Source organism: Strigops habroptila, chromosome 13 (assembly GCF_004027225.2).
Source record: "Strigops habroptila isolate Jane chromosome 13, bStrHab1.2.pri, whole genome shotgun sequence".
Lineage (NCBI taxonomy): Eukaryota > Metazoa > Chordata > Aves > Psittaciformes > Psittacidae > Strigops > Strigops habroptila.
This window is the reverse complement of record NC_044289.2, coordinates 15,369,199-15,389,974: the sequence shown is the minus strand read 5'-3', so window position 1 is coordinate 15,389,974 and position 20,776 is coordinate 15,369,199. Positions and strand designations below refer to the sequence as shown.

General features: G+C 66.5%; 2 protein-coding genes across 2 annotated transcripts; both read right to left on the bottom strand.

Moving 5' to 3' along the window:
* Positions 1 to 4,959: 4,959 nt before the first annotated feature.
* Positions 4,960 to 7,596, bottom strand: TCF15 (transcription factor 15). Its single transcript, XM_030503136.1, has 2 exons — positions 6,985 to 7,596; positions 4,960 to 5,370 (listed from the first exon to the last, which is right to left on the bottom strand). Exons 1-2 carry the CDS (start codon positions 7,459 to 7,461, stop codon positions 5,296 to 5,298), a joined length of 552 nt encoding a protein of 183 aa, XP_030358996.1. The 5' UTR covers positions 7,462 to 7,596; the 3' UTR covers positions 4,960 to 5,295.
* Positions 7,597 to 15,270: 7,674 nt separating this feature from the next.
* On the bottom strand, positions 15,271 to 20,483 carry SCRT2 (scratch family transcriptional repressor 2). The gene is made up of 2 exons (XM_030503123.1): positions 20,161 to 20,483; positions 15,271 to 18,004 (listed from the first exon to the last, which is right to left on the bottom strand). The coding sequence occupies exons 1-2, from the start codon at positions 20,282 to 20,284 to the stop codon at positions 17,298 to 17,300; spliced, it is 831 nt and encodes a 276-aa protein (XP_030358983.1). The 5' UTR covers positions 20,285 to 20,483; the 3' UTR covers positions 15,271 to 17,297.
* Between the last annotated feature and the right edge of the window lie 293 nt (positions 20,484 to 20,776).

Sequence of the window (20,776 nt, the reverse complement as noted above, 5' to 3'; positions counted from 1 at the left end):
TGCACCCACCCCGCGATCGCGGGACGAACCGGGGAGGAGACCCTGAGGAGGGGGAAACACACCCGAACACTGCCCGGCACCTCCGCACGGAGCGCCCTGGGCAGGGCACGGCTGCGCCGCGGTTCCCGGCACGCTCGGGGCTGGGGACACGCACCCTGTGCTGGTCACTGCCACCACGGCCAGGCCGAGCGCCACAGCCCGCTGCGGGCTGTGAGGTTGTGTTAAGCCATATGTGTCCCCGCCATGCCCAGAGCCCCCCGTGCCCTGCAGCACACGAGGGGGGCGCAAGCAGACGGGAGCCAGCCCGGCCCCGCCGTCCGGAGCCTCATGGAGAGCAGAGCACGGCCATGCTTCCCGCTTCACCCCATTTCCCACCCCCGGGTGTGGGAGTCGCCCCCCTGGGATGCCGCTGGCCCGGGTCCCCCAGCCCCTCACCCCGGGTCACTCCCATTAGGTAAAGGAGCAGCTCGTCCTGGCGGGGGTATCTCCCTCCGGCGCTTTCCTTGTATTGTACGGGCCTGGGTCATCGAGGAAATCTTCCAGGTCCTTCTGCTGCCGAGTGCTGGCGGGGGAAGCCCGGCCCCCTTCCCCCCATTGTCAGCGGCGGGGCCGTATCCCCGCTCCGAGCCCCGGCCCCTAAAAATAGCTCTTTGTCAGGCGATTGTTCCGACACCTTCGCGCCCGCATTGACGTGGGCCGGAGCGGGAGAGCGCTGGGGTAGGTGGAGGGGAAGGGCTGGAGGTTCCCCCTGGGACCACTACGAGGATCGGCTGCTGATAACGGCCCCTGTTGTGGGGAAACGGGCTCCCGGTGCGCGGCTGCGTGCCGAAGGCCTTCCCGTGCCCCAGCCTGCCCCAGCCCTTCTGCACCAGGACCCCCACCTTGGGCTCCCCAAATGGGGGAGACACAGGCACATGGAGGAGATGGAGCCATCCCAAGCCCCTGGTTCAGACCCTGCAGGTTGGGGTCGAACCCTGTGCCCCGCAACGGGCACCCTGGGTCTCCCCAAATGCCCCCAGTTCTGCCACCCCAGTGAGGACCTGCCCAGGGGGGAAGCAGCCAGGACCCCCTCCTAAGTCCAGCCCTGCAGAGCTGCCCCTGCCCCAGGTCCATCCCCAGACCCCCAACAAGCTGGAGGTGACCGTCCCTCATCACCTCTCCTTCTCGGCCGCCCTCAGCCGCAGATCCAGGAGATGATTTCCCATGAGCAGGTCTGGATTAAAATAAACTCCTGGCCCAGATCCCTCCTCTGGTGTTGCAGGAGATCTGTGTTTGCTGCCAGCGCTGCCCGTGAGCACCCGAGCCATGACCCTCTGGCTGCATGTCCCAATGATGGGGACATGTCCATCGAGGGACACATCTCCCTTCCCATCCATGCCCGTTCATGGTGGCTTGTGGGGCTGAGCCCCCTGGGGCTGCTGGCAGTGGGGCAGGGCACGGGGCCAGCCCGGCTCTGATTACCCCCAGCGCTTTTTCCTCTTTCTTCCTTAATTTACTGAGTGCTAAATGCAAATATTACAACTTCCCCTCCGCGCCGCTGGTTACGCAGGCGGCCCCGGCCGGGCATTGTCTTATTGTTTGCAGAGGGAAGCTCCAGCGGGAGATTAACCTGACTTTCACCCCGCGCCGCGCTTCACACCCTGTCCCTGCCGGCGGGGCCCGTGTCCCCGGGGACCGCGGCTGGCACCGGCTCCTGGCGGGGTGAACGGCTCCGAGGGGGCTGCGCCAGTGTCCCCTGCGCCCCTGGGGCACGTGGGACCTCGGCTGCGTGTCCCTTAGGGATGGCGCGAGGCTGCGGGGTCACCACTGTCCTTGGTGGGGTGATGAGGAGCTGGCGGGTGTCCTGGGGGTCTCAAGCAGACCCTTTGCTCTGGTTCTCCCCCAGGGATACTGGTAGGGTGCTGGCAGGGTCAGTGTCCGAGTGTGGGGGCCACCACACTGACTCCTGGTCTGCTCATCCCACCCTACCCCATCCCACCCCACTCCATCCCATCCCACCTCATCCACCCTCTCCCATCCTAGCCCTGGCTGCCCATCCTTCCCTGGTCCTTCCCTTCACATATCCCCCTATACCCACCCGCTGCTACTTAGACCCTGGGGGTCACTTCACAGGTCCAGTGGGGCCGGGGGTGACCTGTGATGCTCAGTCCATTGCTGTGGTCACTGTCACAGGAAGGATTCCCCAGGTAGTGAGTGCTGAGCTTGCGCCAGCACAGCACACATTGGGATCTTTGTCCTGAGCCTCTGTGCTGGGATGAGCCTGGGGAGGGCCAGGCAGCACCCAAAGGTGTTGCCAAAGGACAAGGCATGGATGGAGGAGGGCTGGATCCTGGGGCTGAAATCTGCCTTTGTGTCACCCAGCCCTGGCTGGCTGCTCTGGCTGGGCTGACCCAGGCTCAGGCTCAGACACAGGCTCGGGCTCAGACACAGGCTCAGGCTCAGACATGGTTTGACCCTGCTGCCACATCCCAGGGGCTGTGAGTCAGGGGAGCAGCACAGACCCCTCTGCCCTCCATCCTCCCACACCCCCATGGCTGGACTGATGGTTCTGGGTCCCTGCGTGGCTTTGGGTCCCTTCCCACCAGCCCTAATGCACAGCAGGGCTGGGGACTATGAGGACCTGGCCCTCCATCAGTGGGGAGTGAGCCCCTGCCCATGGCTCCAGCAGCTCCAGCCCATGCAGACCCATACTTGGCCATCCCACCATCACAGGGCTCAGGCTGCGGGTGCAGCCCTGCTGCATTCCAGCCTCGCTGGCCGGGCCATGGAGAGGCTGAGCTATTTGGGAGGGGAATGGAGAAGGGAAAGGGGAAAAAAAAAAAAAAAAGGAGAATTCTATAAAAAGAAAGTTTAAAAACACAAGTTAAAGAAAAAAATACCGTGCGCGGAGTGCAGCTGCGGTTCTGGTTCCAGTTCCCAGGTGATGTCAGGCCTGGAGCCTCTCCAGCCCCGGCCCCTCGGAGACGGTCTTTGTGGGTTCAGCACTGAGTGTTTTTCCTTCCTGAGACTCGGGGACACCTTCCTGTCTCAGAGAAAGCGGCCAAGAGCCTTTCCAAGGGTGTCCGAGCGCAGGAAGGGGAGAGGATGGGAGGGGAGCGCGGGGCTGCGGTGCCCGGCACCGGGGCTCGGTGCTGGTGGCTGCGGCGCTCACCCCGCTCAGGGCAAAGGGGCACCCGGCTCCCACCGGCCCCACGGGCTCCAGCGCTTCTGAGTCACCGTTTCCCTCTCGTGGTGCTGGGAGGGGTTGGAATGTACTGGGACCCATGGGCTTGGCACCGGCATGTGCTGGGACCCGTGGGGTTGGCACTGGGACGTGCTGGGACCCATGGCCACAGTGCTGGGACATGCTGGGATGCACAGCCTCAGTGCTGGGACATGTTGGGATGCGCAGCCCCAACAGTGGGATGTGCTGGGATCCATGGCTGTTACATTGGAGCTTGCTGTGTCCCTAATTGCTGGGAGCCCGTGGCCCCAGTACTGGGACATACTGGGTTCCGTGGTCTTGACATCGGGGCTTGCTGGAGCCCCAGTCCCTGGTACTGGGACATACTGGGATCCATGGCCTTTGCACTGGGACTTTCTGGGGTCCCAGTCCCTGCCACTGGGATGTACTGGGTACCCATCTCCCGTGCTGGGACTTAGCAGGACCCATGGCCTTTATACTGGAGCTCGCTGGGGCTCTCATTGCTGCCACTGGGACATGCTGGGACCCCCATTCTCAGCCCTGGGACACACTGGGACCCACAACCTGGCAGTTGGGACACACTGGGGCTTGTACACTGCGTGCTGGGCCCTGCTGTGCCCCCAGCACTGGGACCACCGGCCCTTGCTGGCCCCGGGGGGCTCTGGAGCCACCACTCAGGGGCACAGCCCCTTTCATGTGCGGGTCAGGCTGTTTGCAGAGCACCCCCCTTTGCCCCCCGATAAACCCGGGGACAGGATCCTGTGTCCCGGGTTGTTTGGAGAATCTCACGGCTGTTTATTGGGGTCTGGGACACATTAGCCACGCTGAGAACAAACCTCTCCCACCCACCCCGGTCCCTGCCTGGGACCAGCTCTCACAGCTGCACCGCGCTGTCAGCTCCATAAATCAAACCCGGGACAGGGGGAGCCTGGGACGGGGGAGCCAAAAGGTGGGCTCCTGCTACACCCATTGGCATGGCTGGGCAGGGGGAGGCTCCTGCGGAACCCTCCTGGTGTCACCCTGCTCCCCACTGGCTGCAGCACCCTGGGGTGACGGGACAGGACCCCCCCTGGCAGCCCCCTCTGCAGCTGTGGGCCCCTGGGAGCCGTGGGGCTCGGCACGGCAGCACCTTTCCCAGGCCCGATGACCCTGACATCAGCTGAACCAGACCCCCCCGAGCAGCGTCCCGGGGGGAGCCCAGCCTGGGAACCCCCCTTGTCCCAATCTGACCCCTTGTAGATGCTGCTGCTGCAGCCCCATCACATGTGGCCATCGTGGTGGCAGTGGCAGCAGTTGCAGACGCAATGGTGGGGACGATCACGGTGTTGGTGGCACCATCAGGGTGTTGGTGGCAGTCATGGGGGTGGCAGTCGCGGTGGTGGGGACCATCGGTGGCCATCGCGGTGATGGTGGCAGTTGCGGTAGCGGCAGGCACAGCAGTCCAGGCACAGGGGAAGGCACAAAAGCACCGACACCAACCCCAACCCACCACCCGGGCGCTCATGGCTGCATCAAAGGGCTGGCAGCGCCATCCCCATGCCGTGGCATGGCACAGTGCAGATGGTGTTGGGGCTTCCATAGCCCTTGCGGAGCCAAACTTGTCATCAAGGGCTGGGGATGCAGGGACAGCGTGTGCCCGGGGGTCTCACCCCATGTGGATCCCATGGAACGGTCACACTGGCTCCAGTGTCACAGTCCTGGGGCCATGCTGGGTACCCCCCGTGCCCCCCACCCTGCCCCACGCCGGGCTCAGGCAGGCACCGGGCACCGGCCCATCAGAAAAATAAGGTTTATTTTCCAGGCGGCTGCAGGAGCACAACCAGCGCCGCGGGGCCGCGACCGGCACCGTGTGCCCAGCCCGGAGCGCCTCGACGCCGGCCCCAGCGCGCCCCTTCCAGTGCAGCCCCGGGGCGCGGGGACCCCCCTCTCCGGCAGCCTCGGCCATGGGAGCGTCCTCCCGCCCCGCTGCCGGCGCCGGGGTCGGTGTCGGTGCCGGTGCCGGTGCGGTGCCAGCCCGCGGCCCTGCCGCCATCGCGGGCTCCGGCTCCCTCCCTCCCCGCTGCGGTCTCTGGCGTTGCCGCTGTGTCAGGCAGGTGCTGCTGGGCCCCGGCTCATCTCCGTGACACCCGCAGTGGGGTCACCCCCCGCACCTTCAGGCAGTTGCCCCCGAGGTCCCTCCGGCCGCCCTGTGGAGAGAGGAGGGAAGAGCTGCAGGCACCGGGGGGTGTCCTGGCCGTGGGGTGCCCCACTGCTGCCCAACACCACCCTGTGCTGCCCCGCATGGAGGAGTCACCCTGAAATGGTCCATGCTGCTGTCCTGGGGTGGTTCAGGATGGACAGGCAGACAGGGCCCTGCCTGGCGAGCAGCTGGGAGGTGGCTGGGAGGTGGGTGCTGTGATGGGGACACACTAAGGTGGGTGCCCGTTGCCCTGTCACCATGCAGGGACACAGCCCTTGTGGGTGCTCAGTGCTGCTGTGGTCAGACCTGTGGCCCCAGGACAGACCCACAGCCCTGGACAGACCCACAGCCCTGCTGGGGATGAGGAGGCTCAAACCCATCTCCCAGTGCACCTTCAGCCCTGTAGTGCCCAGTATAACCCAGCACAGACCAGCATGGCCCAGGTCTAGCCCTGAACAGCCCATTATAACCCAGCATGGCTCAGTAGAGCCCATTTCCAGCCCAGCCCATTTCCAGCCCAACCCATTTCCAGCCCAGTACAGCCCAGCCTCAGCCCCAGCAGGCGCAGAGCCGGGTCCCAGCCCAGCTCCTGCCGTTGTCCCCATAGCTGTGGGTGCCACAGGAGCTCCCTGGCCCCAGTACCTCTGCAGGGTCCCCTGGGGGTGCAGCACTGTGCCAGCCCCCCAGTTCTGGCCCCAGGGAGCAGCCCAGGGACACAGCTCAGCCGCGGCCAGAGGGTCCCAGCCCAGAGCAGCGATAACAAGGATCAGGGCTGGAGGTCCCCTGGGAAGGGCTGTGGAAGCTGCAGAGTCCGGTGGATGGGAGCAGGAGGAGCAGTTAAAATGGTGCAGCAGAAACTGAAAGAGCCCCGAGGGCCGGATCGTGTCCCATGGTCACACACGGGACAGCTTGGGGGGCTTGTAGGGACGGTGGCAGGTCCAGCAGCCCCTGCTCATGGCCCTGCCAAGGGATGCCCATGGGACCAGGATGCTGCCAGCCCCTCACCCTGCATCCTGCACCCCGCACAGCCCATTCCAGGGGCACCCAGGATCCCAGCGTGGACAGCGGGATGGGGTCACCATAGGCAAGGTGCTCTCTGAGCCGCAGGGTTCTGGGGGGTCAGGCAGGGCAGGGGTTCCATGCCATGGCCCAGCTCATCCCCCTGGCCCATGTGGGAGCTGTGCTGGTACTGCTGACAGACCTTGTGTGTGGTCAATGCATGGGGGACCCAAGTGGGGTGTCTTCTGTGCCCTGCCTCATCACATCAGGAGCTGCCTGGGGGGACAGTGTTTGGGATGGGGACAGGGATGGGGTTGGGGATGGGGTCAGCTTTCAAGCTCTGAGCTCCCCTCCCGAGGGCAGCCAAATGCCCCCAGCACCGGGGTGACTGTTTAACCCCCCGAGACCTCCCATCCCGGATGGACGTGGGGAGCAGCCCGGCCCTCTGACGCGAGCGGGAGCTGTGGGCGTGCGACTACGAGCAGCATTTGGCCGGGAGCAGCCAAAGCCTCCAGCGGGAGCTGGAGCCAGAGCCTACGGTTCCCACCGAGCCCCTCAGCACAGGGACCCCCATCCCATTGCCCCACTCTCCCAGGGACCCCCATCCCAGCGCCCCGCTCACCCCTTTCCGCTGGTTGCTGAGGCAGAAGGTGCAGATGCTGCGGGGCTGCTTGCTGTCCAGGTCGCCCTTGGCCCCGTAGATGGCACTGAAGCAGGGCTGCCCGTCCTCGCAGCCCTCGCCCAGCAGCAGCACGTTGGCCAGGTGGGAGATGTAGCTGGAAGCCAAGCGGAGGGTCTCGATCTTGGACAGCTTCCGATCCACGGGCTCGGTGGGGATGAGGGTCCGCAGGGCGGTGAAGGCCGTGTTGACGCTCTGGGTCCGGTCCCGCTCCCGCGCGTTGGCCGCCTGCCTCTGCTTCACCATCACCATGGGCCCCGGCTTGCGCGGCAGCTTGCGGCGAGCCTCGGCGCCCTCGCAGCACCCGAACGACTGGTCCGACGTGTCGCTCTCGCTCCGGTTCTCCTCGTCCTCCGAGAGGATGCTGAGGTCGGGGTAGAGCACGCGGGCGGCCACGGGGCGCAGCATGGTGAAGGCCATGGTGGGGTGCCCGCCCGTGCCCCCCAAGGCCCTGCTGGGGGCACCCCCCGGGGCTGCGGGGAGCCTTCCCCTGCCGACACGGCCGCCACCGGACGCCTTCCCCGCGGCTGCTCCGCTCCGGCGGCCGAGCAGGGCTGGGACGAGCGGCTGCGGGGGGGAATCGGGATTTATACGGGCGGGGAGGGGCTGGCGCCGGAGCCCACCCCCAGCCGGCCCCCCGCGCCTCCGGCCAGCGGCCGTGTCCTCGCCCCGGCCCGCGGGAGCCAGCGCTGGCTGCGGCCGCGGGCCTGGCCCCGCTCCGGCACGCCGGGCTGGCCACGCACCTTGCACCGGCGCCGGGCTCCGGGTCCTGCCCACGGTGGTACCGGTGGTGCCGCTGCCATTGACACCGCATGGGAAGTGCTCCCTGTGCCACAGCCCTTGGCATCCACGGGCTGCGGAGTGATGCCACATGCAGTGCCACCCATGGGTAGCGTGTCCCCAGCCCCTGCCAGCCTTGGGTCCTGCATGAGGCAAACTTGGCGCATGGGAGACGCAATGGGGCCGGTACCCAGGAGCGGGTGGCACCGGTGCAGTCCCCAGGGTGTTTATTGGAAGGGGACACGCTGCTCCGACAGCCCACTGTGCTCCGCTGGGATGGGGTCTGTGCCCGGGAGGATGCCCGGGGCAGGCAGGGACCAGGCAGCCCTGCAGGGATGCTCTGCACCCATCACCTCTCCATCCCCAGGGCCTGGCACCCGCCTGCCCACCGCGGCAGGGGCCGGGGGGACGTAGCCAGGGGCACGGGCAGTGTCGCAGGCAGCGCTGCCGGGCAGCAGGAGCGTTTCCTCCCTCCGGTGTGCACCGGCAGTGGGAGCGAGGAGGCTTTTCCTGCGAGGGCAGAACTGAGCTGGCAGCAGCCGGAGCCACCGGTGTCCCTGCGGGTGGCTCCTGGTCCTTCCTGGGCACCTGATAGCACAACTGATGGCCACCCCCTGCTCCTCCTCACCAGGGATGTCTGTGTGGGTCCCCCTCTGCCTTCGCCCCCCAACCCCAAGGCCAGCACCCCCAGAGCAGGCGGGGGGCAGGCAGCTGGGCCAAGCAGGAGGGAGGTTTCCTGCCTGCCTTCCTCCCCGGCCCGGTGGCTTGGCGATGCTCCGGGCATGGCAAAGGTGAGCTGAGGGCAGGACCTGGCTCACGGGGATGTGGCCCATGGCCAAAGTCCCACGGCTGTGGAACTGGAGCTCATGGCGGGGCTCTGGGGATGGTGTATTGCTGCTGGGACCATGGCAGGGTGTCTGTGCTGCCCAGCACCGGCACTGGTTCAGTGCCCACCGATCCCACCGGCTGTGAGCAAACGGCCCTGGTCCCCCCCACAGGTCACAGGCAGCCCCTCGCCCTGGGACCCCTGCCCTGTTTTCCTTCACCATTTGTCTCCCTTTGCAGAGCCTGTAAATCACACTGTGGGGGGCAGAGGGCTGTGCCGGGGGCTGGAGGCATCCACATGGCCAGGGGACATGTCCCTTGCCAGCTCCATGCCCTGCTGCTCCTCACCTCACCTTAACCCTGGCAATAGCCCCTGCCTGGGGCTGTTTCTACCCCTGCAGAGGGGCAGAGCAGGGCATGGACAAGCCCCTGGATGCAGGCAGGGAGCCCGCAGGTGCCTGCGCAGGGAGGGGACCCCCAGCTCCTGCCCTGTTCTCGCCCTGGCGTCCCGCTGGGCCACGGCTGGGGGGCCGCAGCAGCCCCCGGCCCTGACAAGCAGCAAGACGGATGGCAGGGGCTGTGTACTCAGCTGCGCCGCCCCACACATGGCCACCAGCTGACGGGGACAGGCTTGGGGGAGCCCTGGGGCTTCTCTGGGGGGGCATGGCCATGTGTGGGGCGCTGGTGGCCTGTGCTGCTGCGGCGGCGAACGGGACGTGTGGGTACATGGGCTGGGAAGCAGCAGTGGGGGGGGGGGGGGGGCATTGCATGCATGTGCACATGTGAATGCATGTGTGTGTGTGCAGGCATGTGCGTGGATGTTCAGCTATCCACATGTGCATCTATGCATGTATGGGCATGTGTGCATGGGTGTGTATGTCCATGCATGTGTGTGCATGGATATATGTGAGTATGGGGGGGTACATGCACGTGTGTGCCATTATACATGTGTGTATGTGCATGAGCACGTCTGCGTGTGTAGGTTAACATGGACAACCCAACTGCCACCACCTCCTGCTGCAGAGAGCTCCCTGGCTCGGCTCATGTATGTTTGTGTGTGTGAGCATCACACACATGCCCTGCACATGGGAGGACAGACGGACAGAAGGAGCCACGGGAGCCATGGGAAGCGGCCTGTCCCTGCCTGTCCCTGTGCCAGCTGCCTGTGGATGCTGCCGCTGGGCTGGAGGACATGCCAGGTTTTCCTGTGCTGCCCGGCGGGCACAAGGGACAGGATGTGTGTGTCCCCATGCCCGGACCCCCCCATCCACCAGCACTGACTCAGCCGGGCAGCACGAGGCTGTGGCATCGCAAACCTCTTGAGTGGGTGCCAGGACGTGGCTGTGTTTGGTATCCTGGCTCTCCCAGCACATCCCACCACACAAACTGGCCACTGGACCAAGGGCTGCAGTCCCACTGCCCTGGGCATGGAGTGGGCAGCACCGTGGGTTGGGTATGGATGTAGGGCAGGGGGTGGATGGGAGCTGCATGGAATGTGTGGCATGGAGGGGACATGGCCTGAGCACCAACCCAGCAGGCATCCCCAGGACCAGGGTGGCCAGTGGAGGGGCACCCATAGGGCTGGGGTGCTGGGTACCCCGGGGCTGGGTCCTGGCTCCGCTGGCAGGGAAGTGCCCCCTGCCCCCCGCGCTGGGGAGTGTTTATCTGCGAGGTGATACTTAAGTGTAAGAAAACAAAGAGGGAGCAGATGGGCCGGGGCCGGGGCTGCCCCCAGCCCCCGGGGGCTGCTCCGGCCCTGCTGGGAAAACACCGCTGCCGGCGAGGCAAATGGATTCCAGACCCGCGGCAGCGCCGGCACATGTGGCCTCCAGGACACCGGGTCTGACCCTGCTGAGCCCCACTGAAGCAGTGCTGGGCTGACCCGAGCCATCCCATCATATCCTACCCCATCCACCCCATCCCATCATATCCCATCCCATCATATCTCATCCCACCCCATCCCATCCATCCCATACTATCCCACCTATCCAATTCCTTCCCACCCCATCCTACCCTATCCAATCCTGTCCCACCTCATCCCATCCCATCCCATCCCACCAAGACTCCTGACGGCACTGCCTGGCCCCACTCACCCACACCCCCCAAATACCCCCAGTGTATGGGAACGGCCGGGAATGGCCCTTCTTGCCAACACAGGGAAACCAGGACGGGCAAATCTGGGAGCCCCCAAAGCCCCCCTGGTTGGGGAGGAACAGCGGAAAGGGCTCAATGGAACCAGGAATGGTGAAGCCTTTTGGGCAGCAGGAGCGTTTCCTCACAGGAGCAGCCCCTGCCCTGGCTGAGGTCCTTGCCTGACCCCCCTGGGGTGTCCCTGGGGGTCCCCGGGGCAGTGTGGGGTGCCCCAGGCCCCCTCCATGCACTGGGCTGTACCTGCCGGCCGGGGCTGTGGGTCTGGAAGGCATTACATGCCTGTCGTGCGGGAAAGTCTGCCCCAGTTCCGGAGGCAGGACCCCCCCAGCCAGCGCGGGCCGGGGGGAGCCCACAAAGCGCCTTTGTTCCTGCCCTGGAACGAATGGATTGGAGGCAGCCGGGATCGGCTGTCAGCAGCGACACTGGAGACCCCCGGGTCAGGCAGAGGGAAGGGGGACAGGTGGAGGGATGGACGGACGGACGGACGGATGAAGCCGATGTGGGATCACCGGCTCTGGCGAGGCCCGGTCCTGTGCCGGGGCTTGTGGCACCAACGGGACCAGCTTATGCTGCTCACACTGTGCCAGCCCCAGGATGTGACCATCAGCCCTGGAGATGCTCACACAGCCCCTGGGACACAATGACCGGTCCTGGGTCCCAGCCGGTGCCACCGAGCCCTGGGAGCAGTGCCACAGGGCACCATGGGGCTGGCATGGGTGTCCTGGCGCTGGTGCAGGGGGTGCAGGATCTGGTTCATTCCCTCTCATGGGGTCCCAGCTCTGCTGAGCTGTCTCCCATCCAGCTCCCTGTGTAAGGGGCACAAACCCGGGGAGATGGGGATGAGCAGAGCCCATGGGAGATGCCCAGCACTGGGGGCACAGCCCAGTCTGTGCCATGGGGTACCCATCCGAGAGCACCCTGGTGCCGTGCCGCGCTGCCACAGGAGCTGCCACCTCCTCCCTTTCCCCCATCTCTGTAACAAGAGGAAACTTTTTATCACGCCACGATTCTTCAGAGAAATTTACGGCCCATCTGGGAGCCATGGACAGGGCTGCTCGCTCCATGAGCGCTTCCAGGGCTTCTTCCTGCCGGAGCGCGGCTTGGAGGCCGCACATGGAGCCGGAGTCTCCATCCAGCCTCTTCCCTTGGCTCTGTGAGGGAAGGGGCCAGGGGGAGGCTCTGGCACAGCAGCCCCCAGCCCACCCTGGCCTTCCTCCCCATCAGCTCCTGCGGGAGCACAGGGTGATGGGCAGCAATGCCAGCTCCTGCCATACAGAGCTGCTGCTGGGGTTCTGTGCCCTCCTCCCAAACCCTCTTCCCCGCCCATTTCTGCCCTGGCAGGACAGGATCCATCCGGGAAGGAGCGTGGCTGAGGGAGCAGAGCGAGGGCAGAATGTCTGGCTGTGGTTCCTGTCCCAGTCCTGCTGCTGATTCACAGTGTGGTGGGTGAGTCAGTGGCCTTTCCCCTCCCTGGACCGAGGTTCCCGGCTCAGAGGGATGCCGAGATGCCCAGGGGAGGCTCAGGGCGGGTTTTCCAGCCTGCACATGGGGTGAAGACGTGGCGTTTGCAGAAGTGACAGCATCCCAGCGTGGTGGGACCACGTGCTCCCACATGAGAGCTGACCCTGACTTCAGCTGCATGGCAGTGCGGTCTGGCAGAGCATCCATCCCGAATACAGCATCCGTCCCCGTGCAGAGCATCCATCCCCAAGGAAAGCATCTGTCCCTTTGCAGAGCACATCCCCCAGCACCAGGCCCCAGAGCCGTGGGGGTTTGATCACCTTTATTCCGGGTACAGCAGCGGGTGTTCCCATGGGATGTGTCCAGGGATGGGGACAGGAGTTTTTGGGACCAGCAGAGCCCAGGGTCCTCCTGATACGGGCACAGGGTGAGCCCACAGTCGGTGGGGACTGGCCATTCGGTTCAGCTGTGCCTCCTCCCAGTACAGCTGTGTCCTGCTTTGACTGTGTCCCAGTTTGCCCTTATCCCTTCCTGGTTCATCGGTGCCCTGGATGGGCTGTGGCCTGGCCCAGTTCCAGTGTGCCCCGGTTCAACTCGTTCCGGTTCAGCCATTCCCGGTTGAGCTGTGCCCTGGTTCAGTCCGTCCCGTCCTGGTTGAGCCCATCCCTGTTGAGCTGTGGCCCGGTTTAGCCTGTCCTGTCCCGTCCTGGTTCAGACTGTCTCAGATCATCCCAATCCATCCCAGTTCATCCCATGCCATGCCATGCCATTCCATCCCAGTTCATCCCATCTCATCTTGTCCTGGTTCATCCTGTCTCATCGCAACCCGGTTCATCCCATCCCGGTTCATCCCATCCTATCCTGGTCCATTCTGTCCCATCCCGTCCCGGTTCAACCTGGTCCATCTCGTCTTGTTCCGTCACGGTTCATCCCATCCCGTCCTGGTCCATCCTCTCCCATCCCGGTTCATCCCTGTGCATCTTGTCCCGGTCCATCCCATCCCATCCCGGTCCGTCCCGGTCCGTCCCGTCCCGGTCCCCGCTGCCGCCGGTGCCGGCACACCGCGGCAGAACGGCGCCACCTGCCGGCCCCGCCGCGCCAGTGCCCCGGGCTAGCGCAGGAGCGGCGTGGAGGAGCCCAGGTACGTGCGGAGGTCGCTGAGCGTGGACGGGATGATCTTGGCGGGGATGGTCTCCCGGTTGAGCGCCTGGTGGGCGGCGAAGCGGTGGCAGCCCCCGAAGGAGTAGAAGTAATCCCCGCCCTGGGTGCCCTTGATCCAGAGCACGTCGATGGGGGGCACCCGCTCGGGGTCCTCCTGCCAAGGACGAGACCCACCGGTAGTGACACCCCCTGTGCCGGGGGTCCCCATCACGAGGACGGGGATGTCCCGGGGGGGTGTGGGGCCGCTCACCTGCAGGGTCTCCATAAGGCTCCGCACCTTGTCCGGCTCCAGCTTCGCGGGGATGGGCCGGATGAGGACGCGCATGGGCACGTTGTGCACATCCGAGATGTGCTGCGTGTGGATGCTCTGGTCCCCGGGCTCGGCCATGGCTGCTGCTGCTGCCCGGACCTGGCCTCGGCCTTCCTCCTGCCTGCCCGGCCGAGCGCACCGCTCCACCCCGCGCAGGGCAGAGCCCAGCCGGGCCCCTTTACTTCCTCCCGGCCCGGCCATCGCCACTGCCACCGCCCCGGCGGCGTTTTGCAGAGTCACAGTGAAGGGGCAGGACAGGCTGCGGGCCCGGTGCCAGCGCCGCCTGGCCGGGTGCCCGCTGCTCTCCGCCCCGGCGAGGCTGCGGGCAGGGCTGAGCCCCGCTCCGGGGCTGCTCCATGTGCTGGGGTCTCCACTCCTGCCTGGGGGCTGCCCGGGGGTCTCTGCTCCTGCCTGGCCGTGCTGAGGCACTAAGGCTCAGCCTGCAGCATCTCATAGGAGCTGGGATGTGCCCCCACCCATACCTGCTGCACCAATGCCCATAGGGTCCTCAGCGAGGAAGAGGAGGCATGAGGCAGCTCCAGAGCTGAGCAGTGAAGCGTGGATGCTCTGCAGCCAGGCACACACCGCAGCGCTCTGGCTCGGAATCTTTCTAGGTCATTTCTCCAGCCCACTGTTCCAAATGGTGCAGATGCTCTCGGGAAGAACTGGGTCTCCCACGCCACCGGTGGAGGCAGCCTGGATCCGTGATGCCACTGGATGGTTGCTCCCGGTCCCCTCACCCTGGGTCCCGGGGGGCGTGGAGGGTCCCCAGCCCCAGTGCTGACTCGGAAACACACCAGTGTGGCCGGGCATTGCCCATGTGAGGAACAGTCATGGGGAGGGTCAGGAACCGGTTTACGAGGCTGCAGGATGAGATTTTTGCAGGATGAATCCGGTGGTGACTTCACAGTGAATTATTGTGCTCTGGCCTGCGGGGTAGCACCAATGCCACCAGGAGCACAGGGCTCAGTGAGGGCTTTGCTGATGACCTGGAGGCCCAAAATAACTCACCTTCTCCCTTTGGCACCCATCTGTCAGGAGGGAAGGCAGCAAGTGGAATCCAGGAGCTCCTGCCTGCCCTGGAGCTCTTCTCACCGCCCCAACCTGTGCCTGTGAGGGCAGGAGGGGATGCAAACACTCACCAAATCCTCCCCATCTGGCACGGCCCAGCCCCAGGGGTGATAACGGGTGTGCGTGAGCATCGCTGGGCCCCCCCGGAATGCCCACCGGGCTCTGAGCCCCACTGTCAGGGTTTCACACGGCGCTTTACTTCCAGGTCAGTGCTCTGCCGCATTCCCAGGCAGGGTGATGTTCCCAACACACCGCTCGCCGCAGCAGGGGGGTGTCTGGCTGCTGCCGGAGCTGGCAAGGCAAAGCGGCAGTGCCGGGTGCTCCAGGTGCCAGGGCACCTCTGCTTGGGGCAGATGATGCCCTTGGGATGGGCGCCTGCCCAGCTCTGCCCTTGGATGTGGGGACAGGGCTCCACGGGATGAGATTCCACCACCAGCCACCCCCCTGTACAAATCCCCCGAGACACAGGGTTAGTGGCAGAAATCCCTTTTATATCCCTGAATTGCGTTACAAGTAATACTGCGGGCGGCCGGTTCTCAGTAGATTTCTCCTACTGGGGGTTGGCGAGTACAAAACCTGGCAGAAAAAATCTATCATGCACGGAAAATTATTGCTGTAGTATCTGCTATTTACAGGAGAGACGGGGGCAGAGGCGCGGGGCCGCGCCGGCACCGCGGGGGAAGCCTGAACTGCTGCTACGCGCTGGCGGGCTGCCTGCGCGGCCGCGGCGATGCTCTGCCCCTGCGCGGGGTGCGGGCGGCACGGCAGCGAGGACCGTGACAGGGACATCCCCGAGGCGGCGTGAAGCCCGTGAGCAAGGTGAGCGCCGAGGCGGCAGGAGGAAGACGTTGCAGGGAGGAAGACGGCGCAGGAAGACGGTGTGGGGGGAACGCGAGCCCCGCGGGGTGCCGGGTTGGACCCCGAAGGTACCGGGGACCGGCACGGGGTGATGGGGCAGCTCGCGGCCCGAGGTAGGAAGCGGAGGCGCGGGTCGGGCCCCGCTCCGGGATGCCGCACGCACGGCGCTCGCTCCGGGGATGCTCCGCTGGGACGTTGCATAGAATGGCTGGTTTGTCCCCACTGCTGAGGGGCAGGGAGCAGAGCGGGAGCCTGCGGCAGCGAGGAAGACAAAGGGAGAAGGGCTTTGCCTCTGGGGGAGGCTTGCAGGGCGCAGGGCCCGGGCTTCCCGGGCCAGCTCATGCCCTCCTGCCTCTGTGCCCGCTGCATGGTCCGCTCTCGGGGTGCTGTCCCCATCCGTGTCACCGTGGCTGCGTCCTGGGGACGGCGGCTCTGCTGCAGCTCTGCCACCTCCTGCGAGCCAGCGCTGGCACGGCCCTGCCAGTCTTGGCAAATAAATAGTGAAAAGCATAAGTTATAAATAATATAAATAAGAATAATATAAATAGACTCACCCAAACTTGACGGCTACACTGACCCCCTCCTCCTGAGCGCAGGTGGGGGGGCGATGGGTTAGGGGGGCTGGCGAGGGGTCCGGGCAGAGGCTCTGGGGACATGGGGGGTTGTTGGGGGTTTGGGTGCTGCCCCAGGGCTGGGTGTTGAGCCCAGTTGCCAGCCTGGCTGTTTGCACAGCGAGGGGGCTGCACCAGCCCCGGGGGGGCTGTTCCCCAGCCCATCACCATGGCAGGACCCAGTTGTGCCTGACCAAGCCGGGAGCTGGGAACTAGCGAGGGACGTGTCCCGCGGGCCTCTGCTGAGAGCCCCTTGCTCTTCCTGGAGCTGTGGACCCGCAGTGCCAGGCTGAGCACCACGGGGCCATGTCCCATGGGATCATGCTGGGCAGGGGCATTAGGGTGCCCCAGGGCTCGTGCAGTGGGCTGCAGGAACCCCAGACTCCAGGGGCGACCAACAGCCCGGCCGCACCATCCGTCAGTCCTGCCAAGCCATCAGTAGCACCAGCCCATGGTCCCATCAGCGTTAGGGGTCAAGGTGAGGTTTTGCTCCTGGAGGGGGAGCAGAAAAATGTCCTTTCTCCCCCGGGGTCTGCCGGGGAGGAGAAGCAGCAGCTCTAAATAAATAATAGTAATAAATTAAATAAATAGAGGTGAAAGTCAGGAGCTGGGGGAGGAAAAGTCTCTCCTGGGTCTGGAAGAGGTCCTGGGGTGAGTCCCCCGCAGAGAGACCTGCCTGGCTGCGGGGGGGCTCAGGGACCTGCGGGCAAGGAGCCAGGTCCTGCTGTGGTCCTGGCTGGATCCAGCCCTTCCCAGGAGCGCTGGGACACCCTCCTCCCAGGTGGGGAGTGAGTCTGTGGGGACGCATCCTCCAGCCACGGCACAGCCACACTGGGCTGGCAGCAGCTGCAGGAGGGCTGGCGCGGGGACCGGGACTGGGATGGGGACAGGGATGGCAATAGGGATGGGGATGGGGACGAGGATTGGGATGGGGATGGGATGGGGATGGGGATGCAGTTAGAGATGGGGATTGGGATGGGGATGGGAATGAGGATAGGGATGGGGATGCGCCACAGGGGGCTGGGGGGCTAGTTCCCTATTGCACAGCTGTGTTCGGAGCCCTTGAAGCAGGCGGACTCGTAGTGCTTGTTGAGGTACGACTTGAGGGCGAAGGTCTTCTCGCACTGCTTGCACTTGTAGTGCTTGAAGGCCGAGTGGGTCTGCATGTGGGCACGCAGGTTGGAGCGGTCGGCGAAGGCTTTCCCGCAGTGGGAGCAGCCGAAGGGCTTCTCCCCGGTGTGCGAGCGCATGTGGCCCTGCAGCAGCCAGGGCCGGCTGAAGGCTTTGCCGCACACGTCGCACTTGTGCTTGAGGTTGTGGGTGAGGACGTGCATGGCCAGGGCGGGCATGGACACGTAAGCCTTGCCGCAGGTCGGGCATTTCCTCGCCATCTTGCTGTCCAGGCTGCGGTGGGTTTGCTTGTGCCGGCTGAGGTTGGAGGAGGTGGCGTAGGTCTTGCCGCACTCGGGGCAGGAGTGGCGGTGGCTGCCGCGGCGCTGGCTCTCGCTGCGCCGGCGCGACCGCCCGTCTGTGATGAAGAAGGCATCCATGGAGTAGCTGTCCGTCACCGCCGCCTCCCCGTTGAAGTAGCGGGCGGAGAAGCTGGACTGGGGGCTCTCGGGGTCGCTGTACTCCTCATGGCCGGGTGCATAGGCCGGGTCCGGCGGCGGTGGTGGCAGCCCTTGCTTCTTGTCGGTGTCATAGCCCGCTGGCGCCAGGCAGTGCTGGAGGTACCCTGCAGGGGCGACACACCGGGGTCACCGTCACTCCGGGCCAGCCCCACCGGCGATGGGGAAAAGCCACAAGCCAAAAGCACCACTGGGGATGCAGAACCGAGGCTGTGCTCCCCCCGCACCAGACCCTGTCCCCGCTCAGCCCCGGGGGCTGCCCCTGAGCACTGGAGCTGCCTCATGCACCCTGGGACTGACTCTGCTCCACACCTGCAGCAGGATGGGTCCGTCCCGCGGGGCTGCCCGAGGTGGGAGCGGCATGGGGCTGCGGAAGGTTCAGCTGCGGCTGCCCGGGTGCTGCAGCGGCCCCCGGGGGCCGTCAGCCGCCGCACAGCTGTCAGTGCAGAGCCTCATTGTTCACCGTAATGAGCTCTGCTCCGTCCACCTCCCCGCCGCCGGCACCGCGAGCGGGAAAAGCCCACCCTGGGTTTCCCTTCTGCAGCAAAGGGGATGGGAAAGGCGCCCAGCCTCGCCCTGACCCCTACAAGGGACATTCCCCTGGGATGGGGCAGCTCCTGGAGGGTGGCAGCACTGGGGCAATGGGCTTACACCAAGGGGAAGGGGCCTGCAGCCCCCCAGGCGCAGCACGGGGCTCAGTGCTGCTCCAGTAGTGTCACCCCTGTGTGACATTGGTGCAGGTCTGCTCATGGCCCGACTCCTGACCCTGGCAGAGCTGGCACCGCGTGGGCATCCCCATCCCTCCGTGCTGGCACATGAAGGTCACTGCAGGAGGAGCAGTGCAGTCCTCTCCCTGCCGGGCCAGTGACCCTGTGGGACACGCTGCCACCTCAGGTCCCCCAAACCGGTCCCAGTGTTCTCCTTCCTTGTGCGACTGGCCCTTGTCCTGCTTCAGAGGACACATCCCCGCTGTTGATGGCAGTGGGGGCTGCCGGGGGGCTGGTGTCGGTGCATGGCCAGGCTCACCCATGCATGACACCTGCCCCAGCTGCGCTGAGCATCCCTAAACCCAGGCCCTGCCCATGGCATCTCCCACCCATGGGACCCCAGCCCAGGGCGAGCGGCTGCTGCTGGTTGTCCCACAGGGTCTGGGGGTGCCTGCGGTGGGGAGGGGGCTGCGTGGCAGGGGCAGAGCTCGGCCCCCCCGTCCCCACACACTGTGCTGACAGCGCGGGCTGTGCAGAAAGCGCTCTGCTCAGCAATTTCTCACGCTGCCTCCGAGCATGCAGCAAGGTTATTTCCAGGAGAGCAGCGTCGGCAGCTTCTGCCCAGCTGCAGCACATCCCTCCCCCACCGGCCTCTGGTTCCCGATGCGGGGGGGGGGGGAGCTGAGCACCCCCAGGGCCTCACACCCTGCCCCCAGCACAGAAAGGCCACCAAGGGCTGGGGAGCAGCCAAAGGGGGGACAAGCAACGCAGCAATGGGGTGATGCTGGCTTGTGCGTGGCTGGATCAGGCCCATTCCCGCATCCGGCTCAGCATCCCGGTACCCGAGCAGCCAGGACCCGCCAGCCCCCGCCCCGGGACGGGACCCCCCCTTCGGTCCCTTCTCCCAGGGCAGGTCCCTGGGCTGCCCCGTCGGGGGTGTCTGCCCCTTGGTGACCCCCTGAGCCCCCCCCAGGGTCCCCCGGCAGGACGCGGCTCCAGGGACCCCAGACACCCCCAGCCCACCCCTCCGCACCTCTCCCAGCGTTGCGGTGTGTGTGGGGCTGCCCTCCACCTCTCCCCATCCTGCTCCCGGTGCCCCGGGGAAGCGGCGGCCCCCCCGCGCTCCCGCGGGGGCTCGGGGCACCGCGGCGAACAATGAAACCCGAGGGCTCGGAGCGGCTCCGCTGCCTCCCGCGCCCCGGCGGCTTCGGACCCCCCTAAAACTTGTCTTGGGAAGGGGCCGGCCCCGCTGTACCCCGGTTTGGAGGGAGCGGGGCCGGCCGGGGCGGGGGGGCCTGCCTGCGGGGATGCCGCTGTCACACCGGGGATGCTTCCCAAAGGACGAACTTCGGCTGAGGCCGGTGGTCCCGGAGCCCCGGGGGGGGGACAAGGTGCGGAGGGATGACCCCGACCCCCCTACACCGCCCCGCTGCACCCCCCGCACGACGGAGACCCCCGCCCCGTCCTGCCCCGCTCCCGGTCCAGCCGGTGCCCCGGCGGTCGCACACACAATAGCGGCGGCGGGGCCCCCCCAGACTCCCCGTCCCCGCACTCACCATCACCAGCGGCGGGGCCGGGCAGCGCGTAGGGGGGCTCCAGGGGGGCGTAGGGGGGCGCGGGGGCCCCGGCGGCCGGGAATGCCTCCGCCTTGAGCTTCTTCACCAGGAAGGAGCGGGGCATGGCGGGGCCGGGCCGGCGCCCTCAGCACTGGACAGCTCCGGTACCGGCACCGCCACCGGCCCCGGCCCCGGCACCGGCCCCCGCCCCGCCCGGCCCGGCCCCGCGCTGCGCCCGCTGCTCCGGCCCCGCTGTGCGGACGGCGAGGCGCGGGGAGCGACTGCGAGGGGCGGGGAGGCAGGCAGAGAGCAGGGCGGCGGGGAGGAGGAGGAGGAGGGATGAGGAGGAGGAGGGGACGAGGAGGAGGATAAGGGGGAGGAAGGCAGGCGGCGGGGGGGGGGGGGAATGGGGCCGTTCCGCCCGGCCGCGCCCGGACCCCCCCCGGAGCCCCCCGAGCCGCCGGCAGCGCGGGGAGCCCCGGGCAGCGCTGCGGTGCGGGGTCCCCGGTCCCTCCCCCCGGTTCCCTCCTCCCCCTTCCCCGGACACGGACAATGGGGACACGCGGGGACGGGGGGTGGGACACACTCCGCTGCCTCCCACCGCCTTTGTCTCCTG